Here is a 22,482-nt window from a genome sequence, read left to right as displayed (position 1 = left end):
AAGTTCAAACTTATTCAAAGCCTTCTCAAGCTTTTTGTTTTTAATTTTTTAATTTCATTCCTTACTGCGAAAAAAAAAATTATACGATTTTACTAATGTTCTACATAAAAAAGTTTTTTTTCAATCTTTCCTCGAGAAAAACCTTTTTTGTGTAGTAAGTTAGAAATGGGAAGAGGAGAAGAAACTAGGATAGGCTTGTTGCTGAACGAGTTGATATCTTTGCAGAAAATCCTTTTCATAAGGAGTAAAAGATAACCAATGTTTTACAACGTAGTGAAGCATTTTTTGTGAAACACCTGTAACACTTGTGTAAATTCTGTCTTCAACACAAAGAGTGATTCCAAAAAGAAGAGGATCTTGGTTTTTGTTATCCTTATTTGATGGCGTTGGATGCTCTTCTAGAAACATTTGAGCTTTCTCTTTGTTTTCAGTTTTGTTTTGTTCAGTGGGCAATGGGATTCCCGTACATCCAGTCGATTCGCTTTGGCCCACTTCATCATCAGGTATTTGATTGGCATGTAGAATAGCGTCGAAGGAATCGAAAAATGAAGTCCCTCTACGCATTGTACGCGCTTTCCTTTCAATTTCTAACACTTTATTGCCTTCATTTGATTCATTAGGTAGAATTCGATTTGGCCACACATCCCAATACAAAAAAACATGAGGAGCAATTTGTAAGGAAGGCTCTTTTGAGTAACACCCGGATGTCACACATCCACTGAAAGCATCTCGTAATAATTCAGGAAGTGGAGGACTAGAAAAGGAAGAGATCCTCTTGTTTTAGGCGTTAACTTATTTTTATACAACTGACCTCTGTTGTAATGGAGAAGAACAAATGTCATGGGCAGCTTCATTTTTCATGGGAACAAGTTCATCGAGAAATGTCCAATAACGCGGATCACAACATGCACGATCATAGGCATCAAAACGCTCCAAACTTGAAACAAACATGGGGTTTTTTGAATCTTTTTTTTTTTTAATATATAGAACAAATTGTTATCAAACATTTTAAATAGACAAAAAAAAACGACTCTTACCATTCGAAGAAGCTTCCTGTCTTAAAGTAAAGGAAAAGATACTGTACACTTCTTCTGGGTGACTTTTTGTAAATAAGTGAAGGCAATACATTCGAAAAGGTTGAATTTCAAAAAGTTGCTGGTGAAATTGTGAAATAATATCACGGTTAATTGAAGGTACGGAATGATAGATTGTTGCACGAACATTAAAAGGTATACCGCTTTGCGTCAGTGTTGAATCCAATGATACTAAACACACACACAAACATACAGATTCAAACATAGTTGTTAGCGCAAGCTTCTTGTTAACATTAGGCTATTTGTTAACATTAGGTTTTTCGTTAACGTTAGACTTCTTGTTAGCCTAATGCTTTTTGTTAACGTTAGATTTTTTATTAACGTTAGACTTTTTGTTAGTTTATGAATTTTCGTTACTGGTTACCAAGAGCAAGAGACAATTCGCGTAAAGGTTCGTGCCGTTTCCATTGCCGGAGCTCCTTTAACCTTGTTATTAGTGGCTGTTTTGAAAGTGTGTGAGTTTTGGTGTTATTATGCAGCTTAATAGATCCACTGATGCGTTTATAATGAAGGGAATTCCTACACGCAGTGGTGTTGTCGCTGCTAAGCGTCAAGCCACAATTGGGTATGACAGTCACGGGAAGCGAAGTAATAAGTTGACATGTCTCGTGTTGTTTGAGAAGAAAGTTGATGCGTTTCTGCTTTTGATTTATATAATCATAAGCTGTAAGTGTCATGCAACACTCTTGAGGATTTTGTGAAGGTACTAGCGGAATTAAAACTTGAAGGTTTAACGTATTTTCTTTACTTGAACATACCTTTAGCGACTAATGTATTTTTATTTACATTTTGAAAGGTTACATGACAATCACCTAATTGACAAACAGTGAAAGAACCGTTTTGAACGCGACAGTGCCGCAAAACGGTATTCTTCAAAATCTATAAAACATTACTTAAGGATCCTGTGAATTGATATTTAGGAAAGTTTTTATTAGAAACAATAATAACAAACAACTGAATTTGATGTGCCCAAAGAAAAGTCGAGTAATGTTTAATTTTCAGTGCTAGCAGTAACAAAAAAAATGGACGACTCTTACAAATTAGGGAGTGAAAAACTCACTAAAAACAGTGTCGTTGCTAACAGACATCATATCATTACTTTCACAATTGTCTTGTTTACGCATGTTTCTTTTTTCCAGAGTAGTCTTCTGACCATTATCAAGCATGTTCTCCACTTCAGAGATTGTCTTGGAGTCTTTTGGTAATGATCCATCTTGTGATGAGGGAATAGGTTTATTTTTAAAAGAAGATACCTGATCCCGATATTGATTGAGAAATGTTATAATATCTGTAGTAAAAGTCTCCATGAGGAAATGAAACAAAAAAATAGCAACATTTTCCACTGTAAAAATTATGTGGTTCTTAGTTTTAATACCAGATTTTTTTAATGTGACTAAAAATAACCGAAACCTTTTTTTTTTGTCGTTATTTCTTGTTTAAAAAGAATGTTTTGACGCGAGTAGGCGGGATTTATAAAAAAACATTTTGTTTAATTTTGAATTTCCAAACATTAATATTTTTAAATGGACCTCTATATTATTAAAAAAAAGGTGTGTATATGCTTTTTTTGTTTTTTTCATTTAATTAAATTTCAACAAATGGCTTTATAACGTTAAGAAACAAGATATTCTTATTTTTTTATTCATAAAAAGGTTTATTTTAACTCGAAATTGAAAAAGAATTCAGAATTTTGTTGTAGAAGATCTGTCCCAATCAAGAAGACTAAAAAGAAAACCCTCACGTGATGTGAGCAAAATGATATTCATTGTAAGAGCGATGTGATTTGATTCAAATTAAAAATGAGTGTTTATCGATACATAACCTCTCATATTGCGAATTTAATGACGCAATATGTTGGTAAGTATTTTGAGGGAATCGAACCCCACAAATTGGAGTTGGCTTGGAAGGGTGGTAATCTTCAAGTCAATGACATTGCAATGAAACCTGCGATCATGGATTTTGTCAATCTTCCACTTTGTTTAGCGTATAGTTCCATTGGAAGTGTACGTGTTTCTTTACCTTTACGAAATCTTTTAAGTGTGAGTCGTCTTAGTCCACCTGAACCATTATTAATTGAAATTCAAAATTTCTATATGATCGTGGTTCCAAAACCGGAATGTGAATGGAATGAAGAGGTTTTTCAACTACGTTGCCGTTTTATGCGAAAGCGTCGTTTAGATCAATGTGATGTAAAACTTTTAGCTGAACATGCACGTCAATGTTTTCTTAATTCAGCAAGTGAAACTTTAGCAACCTCTTCTAGATGGTTTTCTAGTGTCCTGAATCGTATAGTAGAGGATGTTAAATTTATTGTTACCAATGTTCATATTCGGTATGAATATGTCAGTCCTCATATAGATCGCTGTTTTTCTTCTGGAATGACTTTAGCGACATTAGAAATTCGAACGCCTGAAGAAACGCATTGGAAAAATTTTTTACAAAAACAGCAAGAGGAGTATGAACCGGTTACATTAGAGATGCCTCAGCTTTTTCATACTTTCCTTTATAACACTTGTTGTGTGAGTCAAAAAAAAATGTTTTCGATTACCAAAATAGCAGTGTATTGGAACAGTGGAGAAAATTGTTATTATTTAACAAGATTAAAACTTTATAATCCGCAAACAAGAACTTTTCTTGATGATTCCTTAGTCAAAACGATTCTTCAAGAAATCGCAACGTCAACACAACAGGAAAACCCTCTTGAAAAAAGTAAGACATTTTTTCATATATTAACTTTGATTTTTTTTTTCTTTAGATTTAGATGAAAAACAAGATCATTTGCGATACCCTGTTTCTTTTCTTTTAAAACCCTTTAGTTGTTCGTTTTGGCTTTTCGTTTACTCAAAAATAGATACACCAAGTGACGGAAATGTAACCAGTTCGTTTGATTCATCTTCTCCATATGTGTCTCAAAAAACCTACCAACTATGGGTTGAACTTCAACGCTTACAAGTCATCGTGAAAAAGAATATGCTCAAGTAACGCCTTCAGATGAGCAAGGCTACGAGTTTACTAATATTTTTCGTTTTTTTTTTTTTTCTGTAGAAATTTGACCGAATTTATTCGAATGGTACAATTGTACCATTCTTTATTGTCTTGTATTTTGATACGGCAAGAACTTTATATCCCATATCGACCTGAAATCAGTGTCAAGTGTTCTCCTCGTATTTGGTGGCGTTACGCTGTGAGTTGCGTTATACGACGGTTGCGTTATGAATTTCCAGAAACGTTTATTTCTAAAACAAATGTTTGGAGTTTTGGTGAAGATTTAAAAGTACGTTAAACCAGTTTTTTTTTTTAATGTGAAGTGCGTGTGTGTTTGTGTGTGTCTTTTGTATTTTTAAAAGAATGCACGAATTCAAAAGTGGAGGAATACGTTTCGAAAATTATTAACCTGTGTGTTATTTAAAGAAGACTTTAATACAGGTTTGTTGTTCTTTTTCCTTACAATTGAGATGGTACTGCTTTTTTTTGTTTTCAGAACTTATATTTCACTGTGATAACCAGTATCTTGAGGAATATAAAGAAATGCAACATATTCAGAGTTTCTTGCCTGAAAAAGACTTATTAGAAGTCTTTGTTGAAACCAAACGTCTTTATTTGGAAGCATCACGGCATGATGGTACGTCCGCACGTCATTCTTACAATGAAAAAAAAAAAGAATTCAAGGTAAGTCATAACGGTCTAATTCGATTTCAATCCAACGTTTTAGTTTTCTTTTTCGAGTTGGCAACCATGGTTTCGAGCAACGCCACAAATAAAAAAGAGCGGATCCGACAATGACATTGTTCAAGATGAACATCCTACGACGAAAACTTCCGCTCCTTTTTCTTTGAAACACGGTTTGACTTCATTAATGTCATTGGATGACCATCTGTATCAAGATTGTGATACTTGTTATAATATTTCTAATTGTTCTTCTTTTCCACGGTACTCGAACAGATTTGTGCTGCTTTCAAATCCATGTTCACGTTTCTTGTAGAGTTGAAACATTCAACAAGGAGAATGGTTTTTCCCGATCTTCATTGAAAAGGCAATCGGAAGACAAAAAAGGCGATTTAATGCGACATTTTTTAGCTGCCGATGAGACCTTTGTGACTATTGTTATCGATTTACAAGTCGCTTCCATTCAACTTGAAGTAAAGTGTTTATAGCTTCTAGTTCAAGTCGAAGGGTAGTTTGATTATATTTTTTTCTAGTTGTCAAAGTCAACTTGCTTACTAGCTGGAATCGCCGACGTCAAGGTTCAACTTCAAATTGATCACACTGTGTCTCATTCGGTCACTGTGCAAGACTGTTGGCTCCACTATTTACGTCATGATGCATCACCTCAAGCCTTGTTATCCCGGTAAGAAGGCGAGAAAAGTGTGGCATTTCTAACATGTATTATCTAGTCGTGACTCCTTGTCAAAACAATTACTAGCGCTAATTTTTTGTGGAAAAGAAAAAAAAACTAACAAACCAATGCTTCTTTTGGATGTAAGAAGAGTTATCATTCACTGGATTCCATTTATTTATACCGAGATCGCCCATTTGTTATCTATTGTAACGGACCCACCAGGCATTCCCGCTGAATCCCAAGAAACACTACATAATTCAACGACATTTTCTGAAACCTCCAGGTTTTAGTGCACTGTTGTTGATCAGCGCAACATTCATTTTAGGGTGTCCTCATTTTAGACTCGTTTCTTTTAGTAAATTATCGACCGCTAAAAAATATATGTGTGGTCATTACCGTAATATGTACATTAAAGTATTGATTGAAGCTCCTATTATTATTATTCCTACAAACAGTACATTCAATCCTCTATTGACAAATTGTCAAAAACCGGTTATTGCAGTGCATCTTGGAGCTATTTCAGTAAAAAAGAAAACGCTCTACATTTTACTTTCCTTAATTCGTTGGTGCGGTTGTAGATTGATTCCAATGTTACGGAATTACCGACTCATCATGAGGTTCAAGAAACACATCATTCTAATGTTCAAGTGACCTCCCTTCAACGCTTTCGCGTCCAACTTAATGAATTGTTTCTAAAGTACTTACAATCAGCGGACATGGATGAAGACGTCACAAGGAAGAGTGGTGAACTTGTTATAAGCCCTTTTGCTGTTCAGGTATTCACATACAAATTCAACTCAACGTCATTCCAATGCACTGGTGTGATTTTTTTTTCATTTTATTTGTGTATGTTTGTGTTTTGGTAACGGGGTACAGATTCTTTTAGTTTTGTCTATAGAAGAAAGACATCCAGAGACTTTTCCAAGTGGATTGTGTGAAACCACAAAAAACGACGCTTCCATTTTAGAAAACCATCATGATGAAGCAACATTTCATTACGTTCTGCGAATTCACGGAGATCTACCTACCTTGACAATAGCTTTAAACAAAGAAACGTATTCTGCCTTAATGGAAGCAGTTGCTTGTATGATTCACCGTCAAGACGTGAACGCAACGTGTGGACGTCATGTAACAGGGTTTCAAAACCATCAGCTCCATAAAAATACCGGCTTTCACAGAACGGTAACATTGGGACCAACTTGGTCAAACTTTTGTGATGAGTGCTGTGTTTTTAATAAAACAATTCATGAAATCGGTGTAGCGAAACGGTTTCATAGTATGTACACTAAAAAGAGTCAATGCCATTTTACAAAACAACACGCCGTTTCACCCCAAAGCGGTACCGACGACTCAGACAGCCTTGACAAGACGGGTGTAGGCCGTCAAATAAGCACTTCTAAAGGTCATACCGAAGTCGCGATTCCGTTTGAGGTTCAAGCAAGTTTCTCCTTGTTAACATTTCAGCTTTCCGTGAACTGCAGCCATCGTTTTAAAGAAAACGTAGATCTGGTTACAGATCGTACTATCATTTTCTATCAACAAGCAGAAAACAAATTTTTCCAGTTAAAGATAAGAGACCTGACTTTATTTAGGACTCGATTATCACTCTTGTCACCCTACTACAAGTTATTAACAACATATAGTCTTGCAACGGCCGATGCTCCATCTTTACAGAACTACGTCGATAAAGAAAAAGTTATGAATGAAGATGTATCGAAATGTTTTATTTTCGTCGATATCACTCTTTCTTCTTATAATAGTTTAATGGACTGCCATGTAATTTTTGGTTTTGGTTGTTTCTAGTCCATTGTCAATGCGTTATTGTAGAGTCCACTAGAAATTTCAGTCACCTTTTCAAAGCATGTCACGCTTTTCTTACAACCGCGACCTTTACGTTATTTCTTGTCTTTCTGGCGGTATTCTAAACCAGATCAAATGCAACCTATTTCAATGGACACAGTAGACAAAAATGTTGTATCTTCAGGATTAGGTCAAAGAATGTCGTCCTCAATAAACGGTAAGGAGAGACAAAATGTACCCCAAATTCAACAAGATCATGGTTTTGAAAACACAATCACAACACGTTGCCTGTACTCTTTTATTTTTACGCTTCTCAGATAAGGAAAAGTATTTTTCTTTTGATCAGTTAGTTCAACATCCACATACCGCCAATACGTCGCCAGCACACAACCTCAAGAATTCACGTTACAAATCTGTCGTTCATCCATCGGGTGCTGTGGAATGGCTATTGGATATTCGAGTGATCAGTGTCTCTTGTGTTTGTATTGAAAGTCGAGAAGATAAAGCGGTAGAGAAGGTTTTTGCTATTTGTACTTTTCGAGATACATGTATTAATTTAAAAGCTTTTTCGTATGGAATCTCACTTTTTTGCGAATTGCAAAATTTAATGATACAAGACTTTGATGCTGAGCAAAATTTAGTGAATGCATCTTTATGCATAGGTGAAGAGGACCGTTTAACGTTATTTCGCGTCATTCCAGGCAGCGGTTCTTTAGTCACTATAACAGTGGACACAGTGGATAAAACATGCTCCCATTTCGACGGGGTGTCGATGAACCTTAGTATGAATATTGGAGAAGTTGAAATTGTCTGTTTTGTAGGGAAATTCCTTAAAATTTTCGATTGGATTATTCATAGTTTTCTGAGTATTTTTCTAGCATCTTCACCAGATACAGTCGAACCAACGTTAAATTTTTTTCAAAAGCCACAACATAATTGTCATCTGTCCCCCAGCTTTGATTGCACAAAACTTGAGTACAGAAATTGTGGTGAAAAAGTTTTATTACAATGGATGCTGAAAGCACTTGCTTGTCAGCCGATTCTAGGGTCTAATGAAATCGCGTATTTGAATGACATTTGGCATATATCTGAAACACCTTATCAAAAGAACCAAAGGAAAGCGACTCGTATTGTTTGTCCCTTGACATTAAGACACTATGATATACGTATTCGTTCTCCTATCATACATTTTCCTGTCAGTCTACAAGACTGTACTCGAGAAATTCAGTTAACAGTTTCCTTTATCACTTTATCCAATACTCCCCTCATTAGTCAGAACTATGGTCTTCTTGATAATATTCAAGTTGACTTTGAGAATGTTACACTTAAAAGTAATTGTGATGAGGACGCTTTAGTCACGGACCTTTCTATGAAAATTGAATTTCAACGCTCTTTACTTCAAGTTTCACCTTCTCACCCTCTTTATATAGTCTTTAATTTTTCTGATCTTGCTATTTTTCTCAATACTCTCAAATTACGTTGTCTCTTGGATGTGATAACTTTCAACATACTACAAACAAATCCTGATGACAATTGCACTACAAAGTACACCATTTGGTTTTGTTCATAAAAAGTTTCAAAATTGGTGTGGTGTTGCAGCACAACAAAAGACAGTGGGATCCAATCCAAAGAATTTCATGAAAACGTAAGTGTCATCTTGACATTTTGGAACCGTACAATATGTATGCAACTATTGGTTCTTTATGCGTCTTTAGAAAAATGTTTTTCTTTCAAAAGAACAGAAACAAACCACTGACTCGAACACTTTAGTCCCAATAAATGACACATCTTTCTTTCAATTCACTTTTAGTATTGTTTTTGTTTTTTTGCACACACCCTTATCACGCGATTCGCCTTGTATGACTCCATGCATTCTTCGAGCCAACTCGTTTCAAGTAAGTGTTGTCTTACTTTTGTGTGAAGTTTTTAATGGTTCTTTTTGTGAATAAAGTGTCGCTTTCGTAAAACGGTTCAAAAAGTTAAAATTGTTGACATCAAAGCTCTGTCGACTCGTTTCGTTCACTGTTCGACGAAAAACTCTCCTTATTGCCTTTTCCTATCGGATTCTCACGAGAGTCTTATGACGTCGTATGATGAAAATATGATAGAAATTTATAATATTTTGAACAATCTGCCATTGAGAGGTTGTATTTCGCAATGGTTTTATGACTATGTAAGCAATGCGTTCAAAGACTCCATGAAATCATCTTATGTTACACAACAAACTAAACCTGCGCATCACGCCGCGGACTGCCTTCAGTGCACATATCGGTTTCGTTCGGATGATTTCTCAAAACTCTATCTTAAAATATCTGATGTCCGAGTTATACTCCTTCAACAAGCCTTTCGAGATGTTTATTCGTTTTTAAATCAAGTAGCGTACGAAAACACAAACAAAGCGTCTAAGGAAATAGAAACGACCAGCACAGATTTCAAAAAAAAATTCAATCTTAAAGTGCACATGGTGCGTACATGTGTTGTCTTATTATCTTCCTATCTTATAGAATCCCCGTTGCTTGTAATGCGAGGCAATTTTAAATTGCAACATTATAGTATAGCAGACAAGAACTCTGCACCATCTTCATCAAACGATACTACCAATTACTGCAGTGTGGAAGACTACACTATGGACGTGTCGGATGTGGAGCTCTTCGTTACCAATTTGAAAACACTTACTGCCTTAGAATATGCTCAAAAAGAATGTTGGTTTCAACAGCAGGAAGCATTGACGGGAGTCCATTCTACTCAAGTGAATGAATTAAGTTTCTCTAAATCCAGCCTAGTGTCTCTTTCTTCTATGCTACAAGTACCTATCAATTTTCTTGTCGAAGACACCTCCTATAAGAAATTATCACACCCGCATGTCAACGGGTGCTCTATAGGAAGTGAACAAACACAGGAAACAACATATAGCAAAAAGACTTGTCAACCGCATACTTTCAATGATTTTATTCGAATTTTGTGTCCACAAGTCAACGGCTCTATGAATGTCACAGTTCATTGTCAACCTCATTCTCTTTGTATAAGGAATGGAGTGCATGTGGTGGTGAAAATTGAGCCTGTTGTCATCACGCTTTCTTACTCGGATATCAATTGCTTACAACGTTGTTTGTTTTTCTTACATAGCGAGCAACTTAAAAACATTTCATCTTCACCATCAAAAGATGACCATTATATGGACTCACAAAATCAAATGCGTCTAGGAAATTCATTCCCAGAATTCAAAAAATTCTCAATGGATCTGACGCAAGTCGTTGTAACCCTTTCGGATGATTTTGAAGGCTATACGAATGCACCGGTGTTACAATTTTGTACATATAATGGAAGTGTTACTATCTTGTTAGACGAATCGTCTTTATTAAATAAACAACAACTGAATGGAACTTTATGTGTTACGGTGAATTTTTTCAATCCGCGAGCCGTGGTCTATGAACCTGTTATTGAGAATCTTTTGCTTAATATTCTCTATGAAAAAACTTTTTTTAAAGGTGAAACTGATCAGAAAAAAAAAAAAAATTCAGAGCAAGAAAAATGGAAAATCAATTTTTTCGGTTTCAAAAAACAGATTTTATGTATTAATTTAGCTCAATCCTTTTTAATAAATTGCAAAAAACATATGTCCCGTTGGAAACAAATGCGGTCTTCGTACTCTTTGGACAACGGTGAAACCAAAATTGTCAAATACTGTTTCGCTCCCTACGTAATAGAAAATCAATGCGGTGTACCTTTGGCGTTGTTACCATCAAAATTATTGAACAAAGAACCCGAGCAAGAAAGACTTCACGATCAATGTTCTCATTTATTTGAGAGTTGCCACATCCTTGAGCCCGGGAAAATTTGTCGTTTATCACGATTTGGTGTGCAGGATGGACTCTCTTTAGATAAAAGATTTCCGAAAGTTTCCAAATTCAGTCTTGTTGTAAGTTAGTGTCACTAAAAGTAAGACATGTTTTGCATTATACACTATTATTTCAGTTTGGCACGACATATGAATACATGTCTGGAAATAGTCTACAACTTGAACGTTCAGGGGTGACAGTGTATTCCCTTATATCTATAAACAATGAAACAAAACAAATGCTTGGTCCATTTAAGAAACCACTATCAGAAGAAAAGACTTTAGGAAAGTCTCAATCTTACATTATTAGTCGTGTGGCCGTTGTTGAAGGGCAAAAAAGGTTAACAGTTGAATCTCAAGTCATGTTTGACATTCAGCTGTGTTCTGAATGGGGTCTCGCTATTCATATACAAAATGAAACTATTGGTACTTCCGCTATAATGGTTATACCACCTTTTTCCAAGAAATGTCTTCCTATTTTTTCATGCAGTCATCCTTCCACAATTTTACAATTTTGTCCTTTTCATTCTAAACAGCCATATTCAACAGAGAAACAACAGTATGAGTGGTCTTCATCTCTTATGCTAAAAACGCTTTGGCAACAAGCGCAATGGATTGAAAAAGAAAAAATAAAAACTTTAGAATTGTTTCCTGACGCTTTTTCTCAAAATAAACGTCATTGGTCAAATTCCAATTTAGCTTCATTTTTACCCTCCCAAAGTTTTATGTGCTCGACAACCAAAAAAACATTTAGTGATTGTTTTGAAACAAAGTTTCATTTTCAATTGTCTGTCAATTGTAAATCCTTTGTGTATCGAGAAACCAAATGTCAACAATTGACTTTGATATTTCACCCTTCTATACGCTTACGAAGTGTAACACCTTTACCTTTAAAGTAAGATTTTTTTTGACTTTAATAACAATCTTGATTTTTTTTTTCATTGTATTCTAGTTTTTCACTTTTATCCCATTTTGATACTTTTTCAAACACTTTGCCACCCCGAGATATACATTTGGAAGGAGGAACCAGTGGCGTCATTAATTTAGGCGAAACCATACCAATGTATTCTTTACCTTTATTAGAAAAAGTTTTTTTTACACTCTATGTTAATGAAAACACTTCAACAAATTGTGACATTGGTACTAATATGTCTTATAAGCAACTTATTTATTCTCGAATGTATCCACGGATATTATCGGATCCTGATACACCCTTAAATGATACTTGGACACAATTGTGGATTCAACAGATTGAAACCTGTATGCTTTTTCAAGAAGAAGCGAATCTGCTAATCGTACCAATTCTTTCTGCACGAAATAATTTCAAAACCTTTTTTTCAACACACGCTGTTTTAGAAAAACTACCAGGTAACTCGGAAAAAAAACGGCCAATAAAATACAAATCCTTTCAGGTCAATCTCTCTGTATAACACTTTTCTCACCCACTTGGATGATATCCCATTTATCTCCTAACTTTTTGTTCCAATCGAATTCATCTTTTATTGCCACTGCTCTCACTTTTAGTAATAAGGAAGAAAACTTATATGCGATGAAGTCCGGTCGACTTTCTTATGAAACTCTTCCTTTCAAAAAAAGTGTGAGGCTTAAATATGCATGGAATCCTGCTTTCAGTTGGGGTTATGTTGCGTCAGAAACACAACACTCTGAAAAATTATTTCATGTTCAAACAAATGGTACTTATCGTAGGTTAAATGAATTTTGTAACATTCTAAAAATTTGTTTTTTCTTGAAGAATCAGTACAAGCTGTAGAAGAACGTTTTTTAGACATTTCCGAGCATCCCTGGTGGTGCCCTTTAGATGTCAACTATAAATTTATTGGAGTTGAACTGATAGATCTTGAGAAAAATTGTCGCTTAGGAAAACCTTCAAAACCTCTTAATATCGAATGCTTACCGTTAGATCAAGTGCACACCATGGAACTTTCTGCACCTACTCCATCTCGGGCAGTAACTGAAGTTTCAATTCATGTAACTCAGTATGAATCTATCATGAATTTCCCAGTCAAACTACTTACCATTGTTTATAAGTGTTATTTACATAATTTAACCTCTTTTTCTGTCTTGTTTCGACAACAAGGAACCTCTCATGTTGTTATAATTCCACCTGAAAGTCCCGCTGTCCCTTTAGAATGGTCGGATGCTTCTCAACCGCGACTTTTTCATTTAAAACGTCCGGGTGACTTATGGTATTGGAGTGGTTCTCTTTGTCCTACCACACTATCAACAAATGAAACTTTTGTGCTGCATATGGCTTTGAAAAACGAAAACGTTCTATTGCAGGATACGTCTGAATGCACTCTTCACCTTGAAAAGCAGCTTGTCAATATGCACAATAACGCCTCGATTGATGTTTTAGTTTTTAGAAATAAGCGAGAGCTTTTATTACGTGATACATTGTTAATAATTAATAATTCAACGTTTCGAGTCAGTATCTGGCAATACAGAACACCCGTTACTCGAGGGTTCACAATTGACAACAAAGGTGCATCCGTTGACTTTTCATGGAATGATATGGTCGCAGAAAAGTCTCTTTATATATCATTGGATGTCAATGAATGTAAAGCAGGTGTTGTTGTGTATGCGAACGACTTATGCGTCGCTAATCGACATCTTTTACGTTTTGGTGACGCACTTTATGGGACTAAATTTTGGTGTATTTTACTTGTCACGCGCAAAGACAGCAGAAAAGTCTTATGTTTATATAATTATTCCTCTTCGCCAAAAATCATCCAAGTGTTAGGAAATAATCTACAATATGCGTCTTTGTTAACCTCGGATTTAATGGAACAAGCTAATCATAAGAGTTCATGTTTAATTGAAATTTTGATTCCTTCTGTTTGCTTTTCTTTTATAAGCAATTCAAGTCGAACTTATTCTTTGAAATCACGTCGTCTAGATAAAAAAAATAGAAACAAATCTATTTTGTATGCAAGTTACTTGGAAAAGTCTGGTAGTCAGAATTCTTTAACAACGGATTCTTACACGCAAGAATACATCTGCATGTACTTTCAACAATTTCAACTAAATTGGTGTTGGAATTTCAAAGACGAAACAATTTCAGTGACGATTGCTGATGTTCAAATCGATAATTGTGACTCAACAACATTATTTCCTGTTCTATTACAACCTTTAGGAGTCTCTTCTAGCGCGACACTCGAAAACTTTGAATTGCATCAATTAACTGAAGGAGTTAGCCTTACTTTAGATATTCACACGCATCCCTTAGTGGATATTGTGTGTGTTCGTCGACTAGATCTTTCCCAAACTGGAATATATTCCCATATAAATTTTTTAAGGGTTGTGATTCTTGGATTAAGCATTAAAAGTGACTTAAAATTTTTAACAATAACTAATAAATTTTTTGAAGATTCCAAAAAAATCTTATGCTCAAATCATCCTTATAGTATAGAATACACTGAAGCAACGATTTCGCAACAACTTTTACAAAACGTGTCTTATTTTTTATCTTCCACCACCCCAAATTCATTTATTCGCTTTTATTTTAAAGAACTCGTCATTCATCCCATTCTGATTCGAGCGTCATTCAGACCCGCAACCGTTCAGTCCACGGATCCAAATTTCAATACAAAGTTTCATGTCAAGAGTATAGTAATGCGCTTCTTAGCATCCATAGGAACCGTTCAAGATTTACCAATTCATTTTTCGGCTTTAAAATTCAAAGATTGCAATTTTGATATTTATTCTCTTAGCAATACATTAAAAAAATTTTATATGAAACAATTTTGGTCATCTTCTTTAACTGTTGCGGGAAACATGGATTTTCTTGGCAATCCCGTTTCAACACTATCTCATCTTGGTGCTGGATTAGGAGACCTTGTCACTGAGTCCGTTCGTGCTTTCAACATCAATCAATCAACGTCTATGGCTCACCCTACACGACCTACTAATGTTTTAGATGGCATCGGAAAAGGTGCTAAATCACTTTGGGACAATACCGTTTATGGAGCGTTTAATGTTGTATCCAAAGTGTCAGGTGTCGCTGCACAGGTAGCATTTTCGACTTTTATAACACGCCTTAATGGAAACAACATGGCTGCGAGTGGCTTTTAAAATAATTGTTTAGACGTGCTTTTCTAAGAGTACTGAAATTTTTGCGGGTCTTGACGTATCTTTTCTTTATTATTCAGGGTCTAGATGTGTTAACATTTGATGAAGAGTACTTGGACGAAAAGCAACAATTGGGTGCAAGAAGGCAACCCAAAGATGCTAGTGAAGGACTTTCTATGGGAGCAGAAGCTTTTGGTAAAGCCGTTGTGGGAGGACTTAAAGGACTTGTATCGGAACCAGCCCGAGCTATAGAGAATCGTGGAATTGAGGGTTTAGCAGAAGGTATGTGTGTGTGTACAGTATTGCAAGAGTTTAGCACACAAAAAAAAAAACATGTAGGTGTTGGTCGTGGTGTTGTTGGAGCTCTCATGAAGCCTGTTGCGGGTATTTTTGAAATGGCATCTTTGACAGCAGGAGGTATTCAGGAAGCGGCTGGTGAATCTTCGGGCGTTGCTCGCGGTCGTCGATCACGGAAACGTCCACCACGAGTATTTTATGGCTATGATCAGGTCATTCGTCCTTACTCATTAGTTGACGCTCAAATCAATGACATTCTACTTTATGCACCGAAAATTGCATGGTACAGCTTCTTATGCAATCGAAGCTTTTCAAAATCCTCTGTTTGTGTAGGGAAACCTTTTTTATAGAAAATCTTGTGTATGACAAGGAGAAAAATTACTTGTGGATTATTACTACTGAAGAGCTTTTAACTGTAAGCTCCATTGTTACTTTAAAAAAAAATTCTATTGATTTGGTTGACGCAGCTTATCATAAAAGAAGGAGAAATACCCAAGGTACACATATTTTGTTTATTGTGGCAAATTATCGATTGCAATGTGGTGACGCAAGCAACAGCCCCCGGACTCCCTCCTTTATTACAGCAAACACGGCCATCTAACCAGACACCTGTTCTAAAAACTTGTCGAAATGAGGAAAACTCATATTTGGCGACCAATTTTAAAGAAATACCAGATTACACAAATCATTCCGATTTTTTTGAAGGTGGAATTATTTTTCATTTCCAGCCCCCTTTATCGAACCAGTACATTACTACCTCTTCTTTAGAGATTGCTGTGAATGTCTGCAAATATGTTAACGACGCGGTACAGAAAATTTAAATAAACGACTGTTCTAACGTTTTTTTCCTTTGAATTAAATATAAAGTTCTTGCAATCAAGTCGTTTTTTTTAATAGAGTCCAATAAATTTTTGTTTAACGTTTTTCATTGTTATTACAAACTTGACTATTGTTTTTGTTTTTCTTCTAATATAAAAAATGTTTCGTTTTTAAAGTGGGCTACCAATGTCTACTTTTAAATAGACATTATCAACACTCTTCACATAACACTTTAGGAGGAGCAGTTGATGCAGGTTCCATTGGTAACAATTGCTGGGATGAGTTATTGATGGGGTCGTTAGAAAACTAAAATGTGATTTTTTCAATTTGACGTTAGTTAAGAAATTTTTTAAACTACCTGTGCTAGTGCTAAGGCATCTTCCATTGTGGTAGGTGTGACTTGAATGGTTCCTCCCACAATTTCCGTTTTAATAAACCAATGGGCGGCTTGTATCATAGCTTTTTTATGAGAAATAACGATCATCTGATGTTGTTCTGCTTGTTGCTTCATTCTATTAAAATCCCATAAACCAAAAAGAAAAAAGGAAATTCAAAATGGTGGGTTTCATCAATATGATTAAAACAAAAACGTACAACTGCGCTACTGCACCTCGATAATGAGCATCAAGACTCGCATCCACTTCATCAAGCACATAAAATGGAGCTGCCTCAACTCTTTGTAGTGCAAAAATTAAAGCTAACGCTACAGTTGACTTTTGTCCTCCTTTCACACGCAACAATTTTTTTTTACAAAAAAACCTTTCTTCGAAGAAATGAATCACATACCAGATAGTTGATGCAAAGATACATAATTACGCGAAGAAGGAAATCGTACTTTAATATCAAGGCCTGTGATGATATCTTCAGTGAGTGTCTAAAATTCAAAATAACAGTCCATTTGTTCTCACATTCTGAAAGTCCTTCATGCTGACCATGGTAGCTTGTGAATTTGATTCGTTCTGATTATAAGGATCATATTCCGTTTCCATGGTTTTATTGGCTTCACCGGTTTTGGGTATTTTTTTAAGAACTAACTTACCCCGACCACCAGGAACAAGCTCTCGAAACACCTGAGAAGGTTACAGACTAAAGACTCGAATGAACACAACAAAAATTACCTGATAAAATTGTGTGTTAACATTTTCAAAGGTTTTTAATAAAGTAAAGTCTTTTTGTTGATCCAAATTCTCTATTAACCGATTAATTCCGTCTTCTGCACTATATAACGTCTCTCTACTTTTTAATAGAGCACTTTGCTCTTCTAAAACAAATCAAAAATAATGTGCAACTTAACATTGGCACCAAAACCTTCCTACGAATAATACTAGTACAGTGATCACTAGCCCGACGGTTCACATAGGTGAAGCGGCTTAACTTCTGTAAAGTAATGAAAAAAAAGACGATATATCACTCATTATTGATCCGTGTGTTGACCTCAACAATAGTTGATAAACGTAATGCAAGTTGACTCTCATCCAACTCCATCAATTCAGCGATTTGGCTATCGAAGCCTATTCCTGCACGTTGTCGTGTTTCTAGAATAGCTTGTTTAATTCTGCGTGAAATTAAAGACGTCAATTTTTTTAAGACATTTTTCTATCATGCGGTCAGGTTGACCTCAACATGACTATGAAGCTTGTCTTACTGAAATGCATTCATTTTATCTTGTACAGAATTTTTTTCAAAATTAATTTGAGAACATTCTTCTTGTAATGTTTCAAGTGTCCTTATTACATTTTCTTCTTGGTCCGCAAGGGTTTTCAATGTTTCTTTACATAAAGCATGACACTCTTCTACGTGGCGAATTTGTTGTTCTAACTAATTTGAATAAAAAGAGAGGCTTTGTGTCGACAAAATAATAATTATTTACGTGATTCTTCTCCTTTTCCAGTAATTGGAATGAAACTTGCATCTCGTTAAGTGCTTTGACAGTTTTATCGATCTCCTTCAATAACTGTTCTCCGTTCTCTTTCTCCCACGCTAAGCAAGACTCAATATAGAGTCGCTGTTTTTGATGATTCAAATTAAAGTCTTCTTCTAATGTCTTAGATTCTTGTTCTAGTGCTATTTTTTGCCTAGTTAAATCGTTGAACTGTTTCTTCACTCTTCTATATTCATCAAAATTAATAACATTTGTATTTAAATATTTTGTTACACTTACTCTTTCTCAAGAATCGTAAGTCGTGACTTGTTGCTTTCTTCACCCGTTTTCTTTTTTTGCAAGCTGCTCAAAAAAAAAGCCATGATTTCTTCGGTCGCCGAAATCGCTGTACCGTAATGCTTCACATTGCAACGTATCCAGTTGGAACTGGAGTTGCGTTAATGCTGTGTTGAATATGTGTTGATTTTCACGGTAGCTCTGTATAGCTCTGCACAATCATAGGTAAAAACATGCAACTGAGAAAAATGTTAAACTGAACCTTTCTAATGTTAAAACCGTGTTAACAAGAGAATGTTTTTTTTGAGTAACAGACTCGACTGAATTAAATGAGGCTTGTTCAATCATAAAAATCGTTTGAGCTTCACGCAATTCATCAAGACGATCTTTCGTTTCACGTTGTTTATCTTTTAAATCTTCATAAACTTTTTGTTTTTTCTTCACGAGTTCTTTTAAATGCAATCGAGATATGTTTGAACGGAAACCCCCTTTGAGTGTTCCTTTACTACTGATCTTCAAACAAAACTCGACAAAAAGCCACGTAATAAGCACTTCACTTACCAAGTCACCCTCCATTGTAACACAATTATACCCTTTAGATGCTAATGTTTGAACCAATTGAAGGTCTGTGAAAATGTGGAATACTTTTTTAACAAAACCAAAATTGAAGTACCGAAATTTTTCAACAAAAGATAACCTCCAAATACTTGAGTTAAGGCAGGGGCAACTTGCTCTTCAACAGACATAACACAAAGCAAAGGAACAACATCGTTTGTACTACACAATCCTAGTTTTCTGATTTCTACAATGGGTTCTCGAAAACGCCTAACAACAAAAGGCACATACTATTCTGTTTCACCATCCAGGGACTTACCTTTGAATATCACGTACGGGTGTTATTACAGCAACTCCTTGTTTGATGGATTTCAGATGCTTGGCTAACTGCGTAGCATACGATTGATCTTTTACTAAAATGTTATATAATTGGGATCCTGCAACTGTCTAAAATTTTCTCAATGCCCAAATTAAAACGACTAGGAATATGCAAAGTAGAAACAATGTTTACCTCCACCGCTTTAAAGTATTGTGGTTCAACAACCACCTTGTCAAGTAGGATGCCATAAAAAACGTTTTCCTCTATCCAATTTCGACTTTTGGCAAATTTAACGCTTTCTACATATCTTCTTTAAGAACAAAATAATACCTATTTAGAAAAAAAATACCCAAATATCCAGCAAGTTCATTGTGCGGTAGCGCGCGATAAAAATTTCCTACAATTCACCAAAGATACAGCAGTGTTTTGTTTCTACTTGAAAATTACGTTGATCCACTGAAATTTCCATATCGCAATGACCCAATTGTTCCATAATGTTGTTGTACTCTTGTAAAAGTTTCTTCTCCAATGCTGCAGCTTTTTCCAAATCCATTTGTTCCCCTTGAAAAATAAAGTGATTTGACTTTACACCATGAGATGACTGGGTTTCGTTTTCCTTAATTTTTTCTCGACACTCAAGCAATTGGTTTGTTGCTTTCCGTAATTCTTCATCAACTTTTTTCTTCTAGAAACAAAACAAGACAATAGTAAGATCAAATTTCGCATTTTTACTTGTTGTTCAGTTTTTGTTAGTAAAACTTGGGTCTCTTGTATATCTCGATTAAGCTGGCATATTTTTTCTCTTCCATTGTCCTGAAGCGTAGTCTCCTCATCCTCGGTGTTGTCAAGTCCTGGATAATTTTCTTGCATCTAGAAAAGCATTCAACCCATTTTTTTTGAAAACACAATATGAAAAGAAAACACGAACAGAGGCTATTTTCTCTTCAAGCTTTTGATGATCAAGAGCACATTGGTTTTTCTTTTCTTCAATCGCGCGTAACGATTCTTCTTCTTTTTGATTTTTTGTAAGAAAATTTTGAATTTTACTTTGCGAGCTACAAAAACGAATCAAAGTGCACTCTTTCTAATAAAAAACATCTTGTTATTACCTTTCAAATAAAGACTCCAACGACTCCTTTTGTTTTTTGAATTCAAACTTTTTCAAAGATTGACGCGATTCTTCTTGTAAAGTCTAAACGACACTTTTACAATTCATCACGGTAACTAACTGTACCTTTTCTAATTTCTCTTTCAAACATGTTAAAGACTTTTCAAATTCCTGTAATTTCTGCTCCTCTACTCAATGCCATCAATGCCAAACGAACTTGGTAACAGGCATACCTTTGTTTTTTAAAAATTTGTCCTTTTCGGCCGCTTGATATATCTGCTCCATTTGTTTCTGCACATCTTGTGCTTGACTCTCACACATAGAATTTTTCTCCTTGAGCTCTTTTAAATTTTCCGTAACCAGTAACAACTCTTTTTCTAAAAAAACAACAAGAAAAAAATTATTGCATAAAGTTTACAGGGTACCTTGTTTTTTATTCAAACAAAAGAGTCAACTTTTGTTTGTACAATACAACACTTTAAAACGTCGTGCTAGGTAACCAAAAAAGCATTCAAGAAAAAAAGTTAACAACAAGAACATCACACAGTAGGCCAAAACGCAACGACAAACTTCATGTCAAGAGCTTGTTACTGGAAACTGAGTCAGTCACTTCTTACTTGCAATGGCCGTTGTTAAGCAGGATTTCTCAGTTTCTAGCTGAAGACATTCTTCAAATTCATGTTGCTCACTCTGAGAAGGATGGGATACCAAAAACATTTTAACTTTGGATACATTTTTAAAAAATAATAAAAAAACCTTTAAATCCTGAATGCGACAACTAATCATACTCAACATGGAGTCAATTGTATCGCGTTTTGATTTGGTTTCCTCTAAACTACGAATGGCTTCCGAACGACGCGCATCGTAAACACTGTTAACAAAATTACCCAAAAAAAAGACCATTAGGGTTTGACAAATTGTCAAAAAAGAAACCACCGTGTTCCCGCACATTCCTTTAAAGTCATAAGGCGTTTACAGTTATTCATACGAACAAGCTCAGATACTTCGTGTTGATGTACGAAATAGTAGGGATTGAACCGAGAAAAGCCAGCCACTTCCAGAAGGCCCAAAAGTTCATGCCGGGTTGTCAGTTTCCCGTTTAATGTAATTTCATCTTTTTCACAGCTGAAATCCCTCCGGATGACGACATCACCAGTATCTAACTGGATTGCAAAAAGAAAAGGTTAGATATTGTAAAAACAAAGATATTCTGCTTCAATCTTTTTGAAATTTTTTTTTTTTTAACTAGCTTCAATAACCGAAAAATTTAAACACTTTGCATTTTTATTATCTAAAAACAACCATTCTTTATTTCAGATTGAAAAAACAAACTGTTCTGTGTTTAAAACAAGAAAAAAAACTCAATGTTTTTAAAGCAATATTTCTAAATCCATTGCTTTTTGTATTCTACAATTGTTGATTAAAAAAGTTTCTTTAAAGTTTAGGTACGGGTTAAGAGGTCATACCATTAAACAACTTTTAAAAAGATATGACGTACCACTGAAATTCGATTATCATTATTGTCAAGTGTTAAGCTGACATAACCAATAAGTGAACGAGAATTGGCTCCATGATGAAGCCATAAAAATCGTTCTGAAGCTTCTTCAAACCCCATAGCGAAACGAATAGCCAATAACAATGTACTTTTTCCAGCACCATTAGGTCCCACTACACAGTTTCATAATGTTGAACAAGAATTCAAACATCACGCAAAATAACAAAACAAACAGAAATCCGTACCAATAACATTAAAGTGTGGATTGAATGCCACCGTTGTGACATCTTTATAGTTAAGAAAACCTTGCAAGGTGATCGACTTGATATGCATTAGTACACTATGGTAGCAAATTGAATTTTTTAATTCGTCAGGTAATACAAAATTTTTTCTATGCTCATTTTACACGAATTTATATAAGCTTTGTCGAGTTATTGCAGCTTCCAGCAGTCGCTACACGCTGTATTGTACCATTTTCGATCTGATATCAATGGCATGTCATTTTATCTGAAATAAGGTGTATATCGATACATTTACGAAAAACAAAATCATCTTTTTACGAAAATAAGCA

At 35.2% G+C, this 22,482-nt stretch overlaps 3 protein-coding genes across 9 annotated transcripts; 1 reads left to right on the top strand and 2 right to left on the bottom strand.

Annotated features, from left to right (window-relative positions):
- Positions 1 to 3: 3 nt before the first annotated feature.
- On the bottom strand, positions 4 to 2,683 carry LOC128882993 (uncharacterized). The gene is made up of 7 exons (XM_054134920.1): positions 2,155 to 2,683; positions 1,988 to 2,098; positions 1,853 to 1,906; positions 1,459 to 1,800; positions 1,038 to 1,265; positions 812 to 965; positions 4 to 754 (listed from the first exon to the last, which is right to left on the bottom strand). Exons 1-7 carry the CDS (start codon positions 2,399 to 2,401, stop codon positions 160 to 162), a joined length of 1,731 nt encoding a protein of 576 aa, XP_053990895.1. The 5' UTR covers positions 2,402 to 2,683; the 3' UTR covers positions 4 to 159.
- A 172-nt stretch (positions 2,684 to 2,855) lies between these two features.
- Positions 2,856 to 16,445, top strand: LOC128882970 (uncharacterized). Of its 5 annotated transcripts, none has more exons than XM_054134869.1 (26): positions 2,856 to 3,278; positions 3,330 to 3,803; positions 3,850 to 4,072; positions 4,140 to 4,368; positions 4,442 to 4,520; positions 4,576 to 4,763; positions 4,807 to 5,024; positions 5,077 to 5,233; positions 5,294 to 5,442; positions 5,489 to 5,716; positions 5,775 to 5,955; positions 6,012 to 6,209; positions 6,310 to 7,209; positions 7,261 to 7,450; positions 7,551 to 8,778; positions 8,833 to 8,878; positions 8,949 to 9,128; positions 9,185 to 11,152; positions 11,209 to 11,966; positions 12,024 to 12,439; positions 12,484 to 12,765; positions 12,825 to 15,100; positions 15,241 to 15,442; positions 15,500 to 15,740; positions 15,791 to 15,872; positions 15,925 to 16,445. In XM_054134869.1, the coding sequence occupies exons 1-26, from the start codon at positions 2,894 to 2,896 to the stop codon at positions 16,276 to 16,278; spliced, it is 11,832 nt and encodes a 3,943-aa protein (XP_053990844.1). In that variant the 5' UTR covers positions 2,856 to 2,893; the 3' UTR covers positions 16,279 to 16,445. The 5 variants fall into 5 exon arrangements, with proteins under 5 accessions (XP_053990844.1, XP_053990843.1, XP_053990846.1 ...); XM_054134870.1 differs by having other exon boundaries at positions 2,956 to 3,097; positions 3,148 to 3,803; positions 15,925 to 16,444; XM_054134868.1 differs by having other exon boundaries at positions 2,856 to 3,803; positions 15,925 to 16,444.
- Positions 16,346 to 22,454, bottom strand: LOC128882972 (uncharacterized). 3 transcript variants are annotated; one of them, XM_054134873.1, is made up of 29 exons: positions 22,157 to 22,454; positions 21,915 to 22,084; positions 21,353 to 21,579; positions 21,173 to 21,287; positions 21,034 to 21,106; positions 20,650 to 20,793; positions 20,543 to 20,604; positions 20,418 to 20,500; positions 20,237 to 20,363; positions 20,041 to 20,178; positions 19,756 to 19,993; positions 19,658 to 19,705; positions 19,501 to 19,607; positions 19,309 to 19,436; positions 19,108 to 19,259; positions 18,996 to 19,060; positions 18,697 to 18,947; positions 18,550 to 18,645; positions 18,438 to 18,500; positions 18,147 to 18,384; positions 17,922 to 18,094; positions 17,711 to 17,831; positions 17,593 to 17,653; positions 17,395 to 17,537; positions 17,209 to 17,346; positions 17,063 to 17,150; positions 16,871 to 17,000; positions 16,635 to 16,788; positions 16,347 to 16,582 (listed from the first exon to the last, which is right to left on the bottom strand). In XM_054134873.1, exons 1-29 carry the CDS (start codon positions 22,242 to 22,244, stop codon positions 16,487 to 16,489), a joined length of 3,717 nt encoding a protein of 1,238 aa, XP_053990848.1. In that variant the 5' UTR covers positions 22,245 to 22,454; the 3' UTR covers positions 16,347 to 16,486. The 3 variants fall into 3 exon arrangements, with proteins under 3 accessions (XP_053990850.1, XP_053990849.1, XP_053990848.1); XM_054134875.1 differs by lacking the exon at positions 22,157 to 22,454 and having other exon boundaries at positions 16,346 to 16,582; positions 21,366 to 21,707; positions 21,915 to 22,053; XM_054134874.1 differs by lacking the exon at positions 22,157 to 22,454 and having other exon boundaries at positions 16,346 to 16,582; positions 21,173 to 21,707; positions 21,915 to 22,053.
- Between the last annotated feature and the right edge of the window lie 28 nt (positions 22,455 to 22,482).

This window comes from Hylaeus volcanicus, unplaced genomic scaffold, assembly GCF_026283585.1.
Source record: "Hylaeus volcanicus isolate JK05 unplaced genomic scaffold, UHH_iyHylVolc1.0_haploid 12197, whole genome shotgun sequence".
Taxonomy (NCBI): Eukaryota; Metazoa; Arthropoda; class Insecta; order Hymenoptera; family Colletidae; genus Hylaeus; species Hylaeus volcanicus.
The sequence above is the reverse complement of the archived record's forward strand: the minus strand, read 5'-3'. Positions and strand labels throughout refer to the sequence as shown.

Bases quoted from the DNA above. Each gene is read 5' to 3' on its own strand.
- LOC128882993 (XM_054134920.1), bottom strand. From the start codon at position 2,401: ATGGAGACTTTTACTACAGATATTATAACATTTCTCAATCAATATCGG. The intron at 2,099-2,154 runs GTGAGTTTTTCA...TGTTACTGCTAG, and splicing joins TAGCAACGACACTGTTTTTA to CACTGAAAATTAAACATTAC. The intron at 966-1,037 runs GTAAGAGTCGTT...AAAAAAAAAAAG, and splicing joins ACAGGAAGCTTCTTCGAATG to ATTCAAAAAACCCCATGTTT.
- LOC128882970 (XM_054134868.1), top strand. From the start codon at position 2,894: ATGAGTGTTTATCGATACATAACCTCTCATATTGCGAATTTAATGACG. The intron at 7,451-7,550 runs GTAAGGAGAGAC...TACGCTTCTCAG, and splicing joins AATGTCGTCCTCAATAAACG to ATAAGGAAAAGTATTTTTCT. The intron at 9,129-9,184 runs GTAAGTGTTGTC...TTGTGAATAAAG, and splicing joins TTCGAGCCAACTCGTTTCAA to TGTCGCTTTCGTAAAACGGT.
- LOC128882972 (XM_054134873.1), bottom strand. From the start codon at position 22,244: ATGCATATCAAGTCGATCACCTTGCAAGGTTTTCTTAACTATAAAGAT. The intron at 20,364-20,417 runs GTAATAACAAGA...TCGTTTTTGTAG, and splicing joins TTGGAGTCTTTATTTGAAAG to CTCGCAAAGTAAAATTCAAA. The intron at 18,501-18,549 runs GTACAGCGATTT...TTTTTTGAGCAG, and splicing joins TTGCAATGTGAAGCATTACG to CTTGCAAAAAAAGAAAACGG.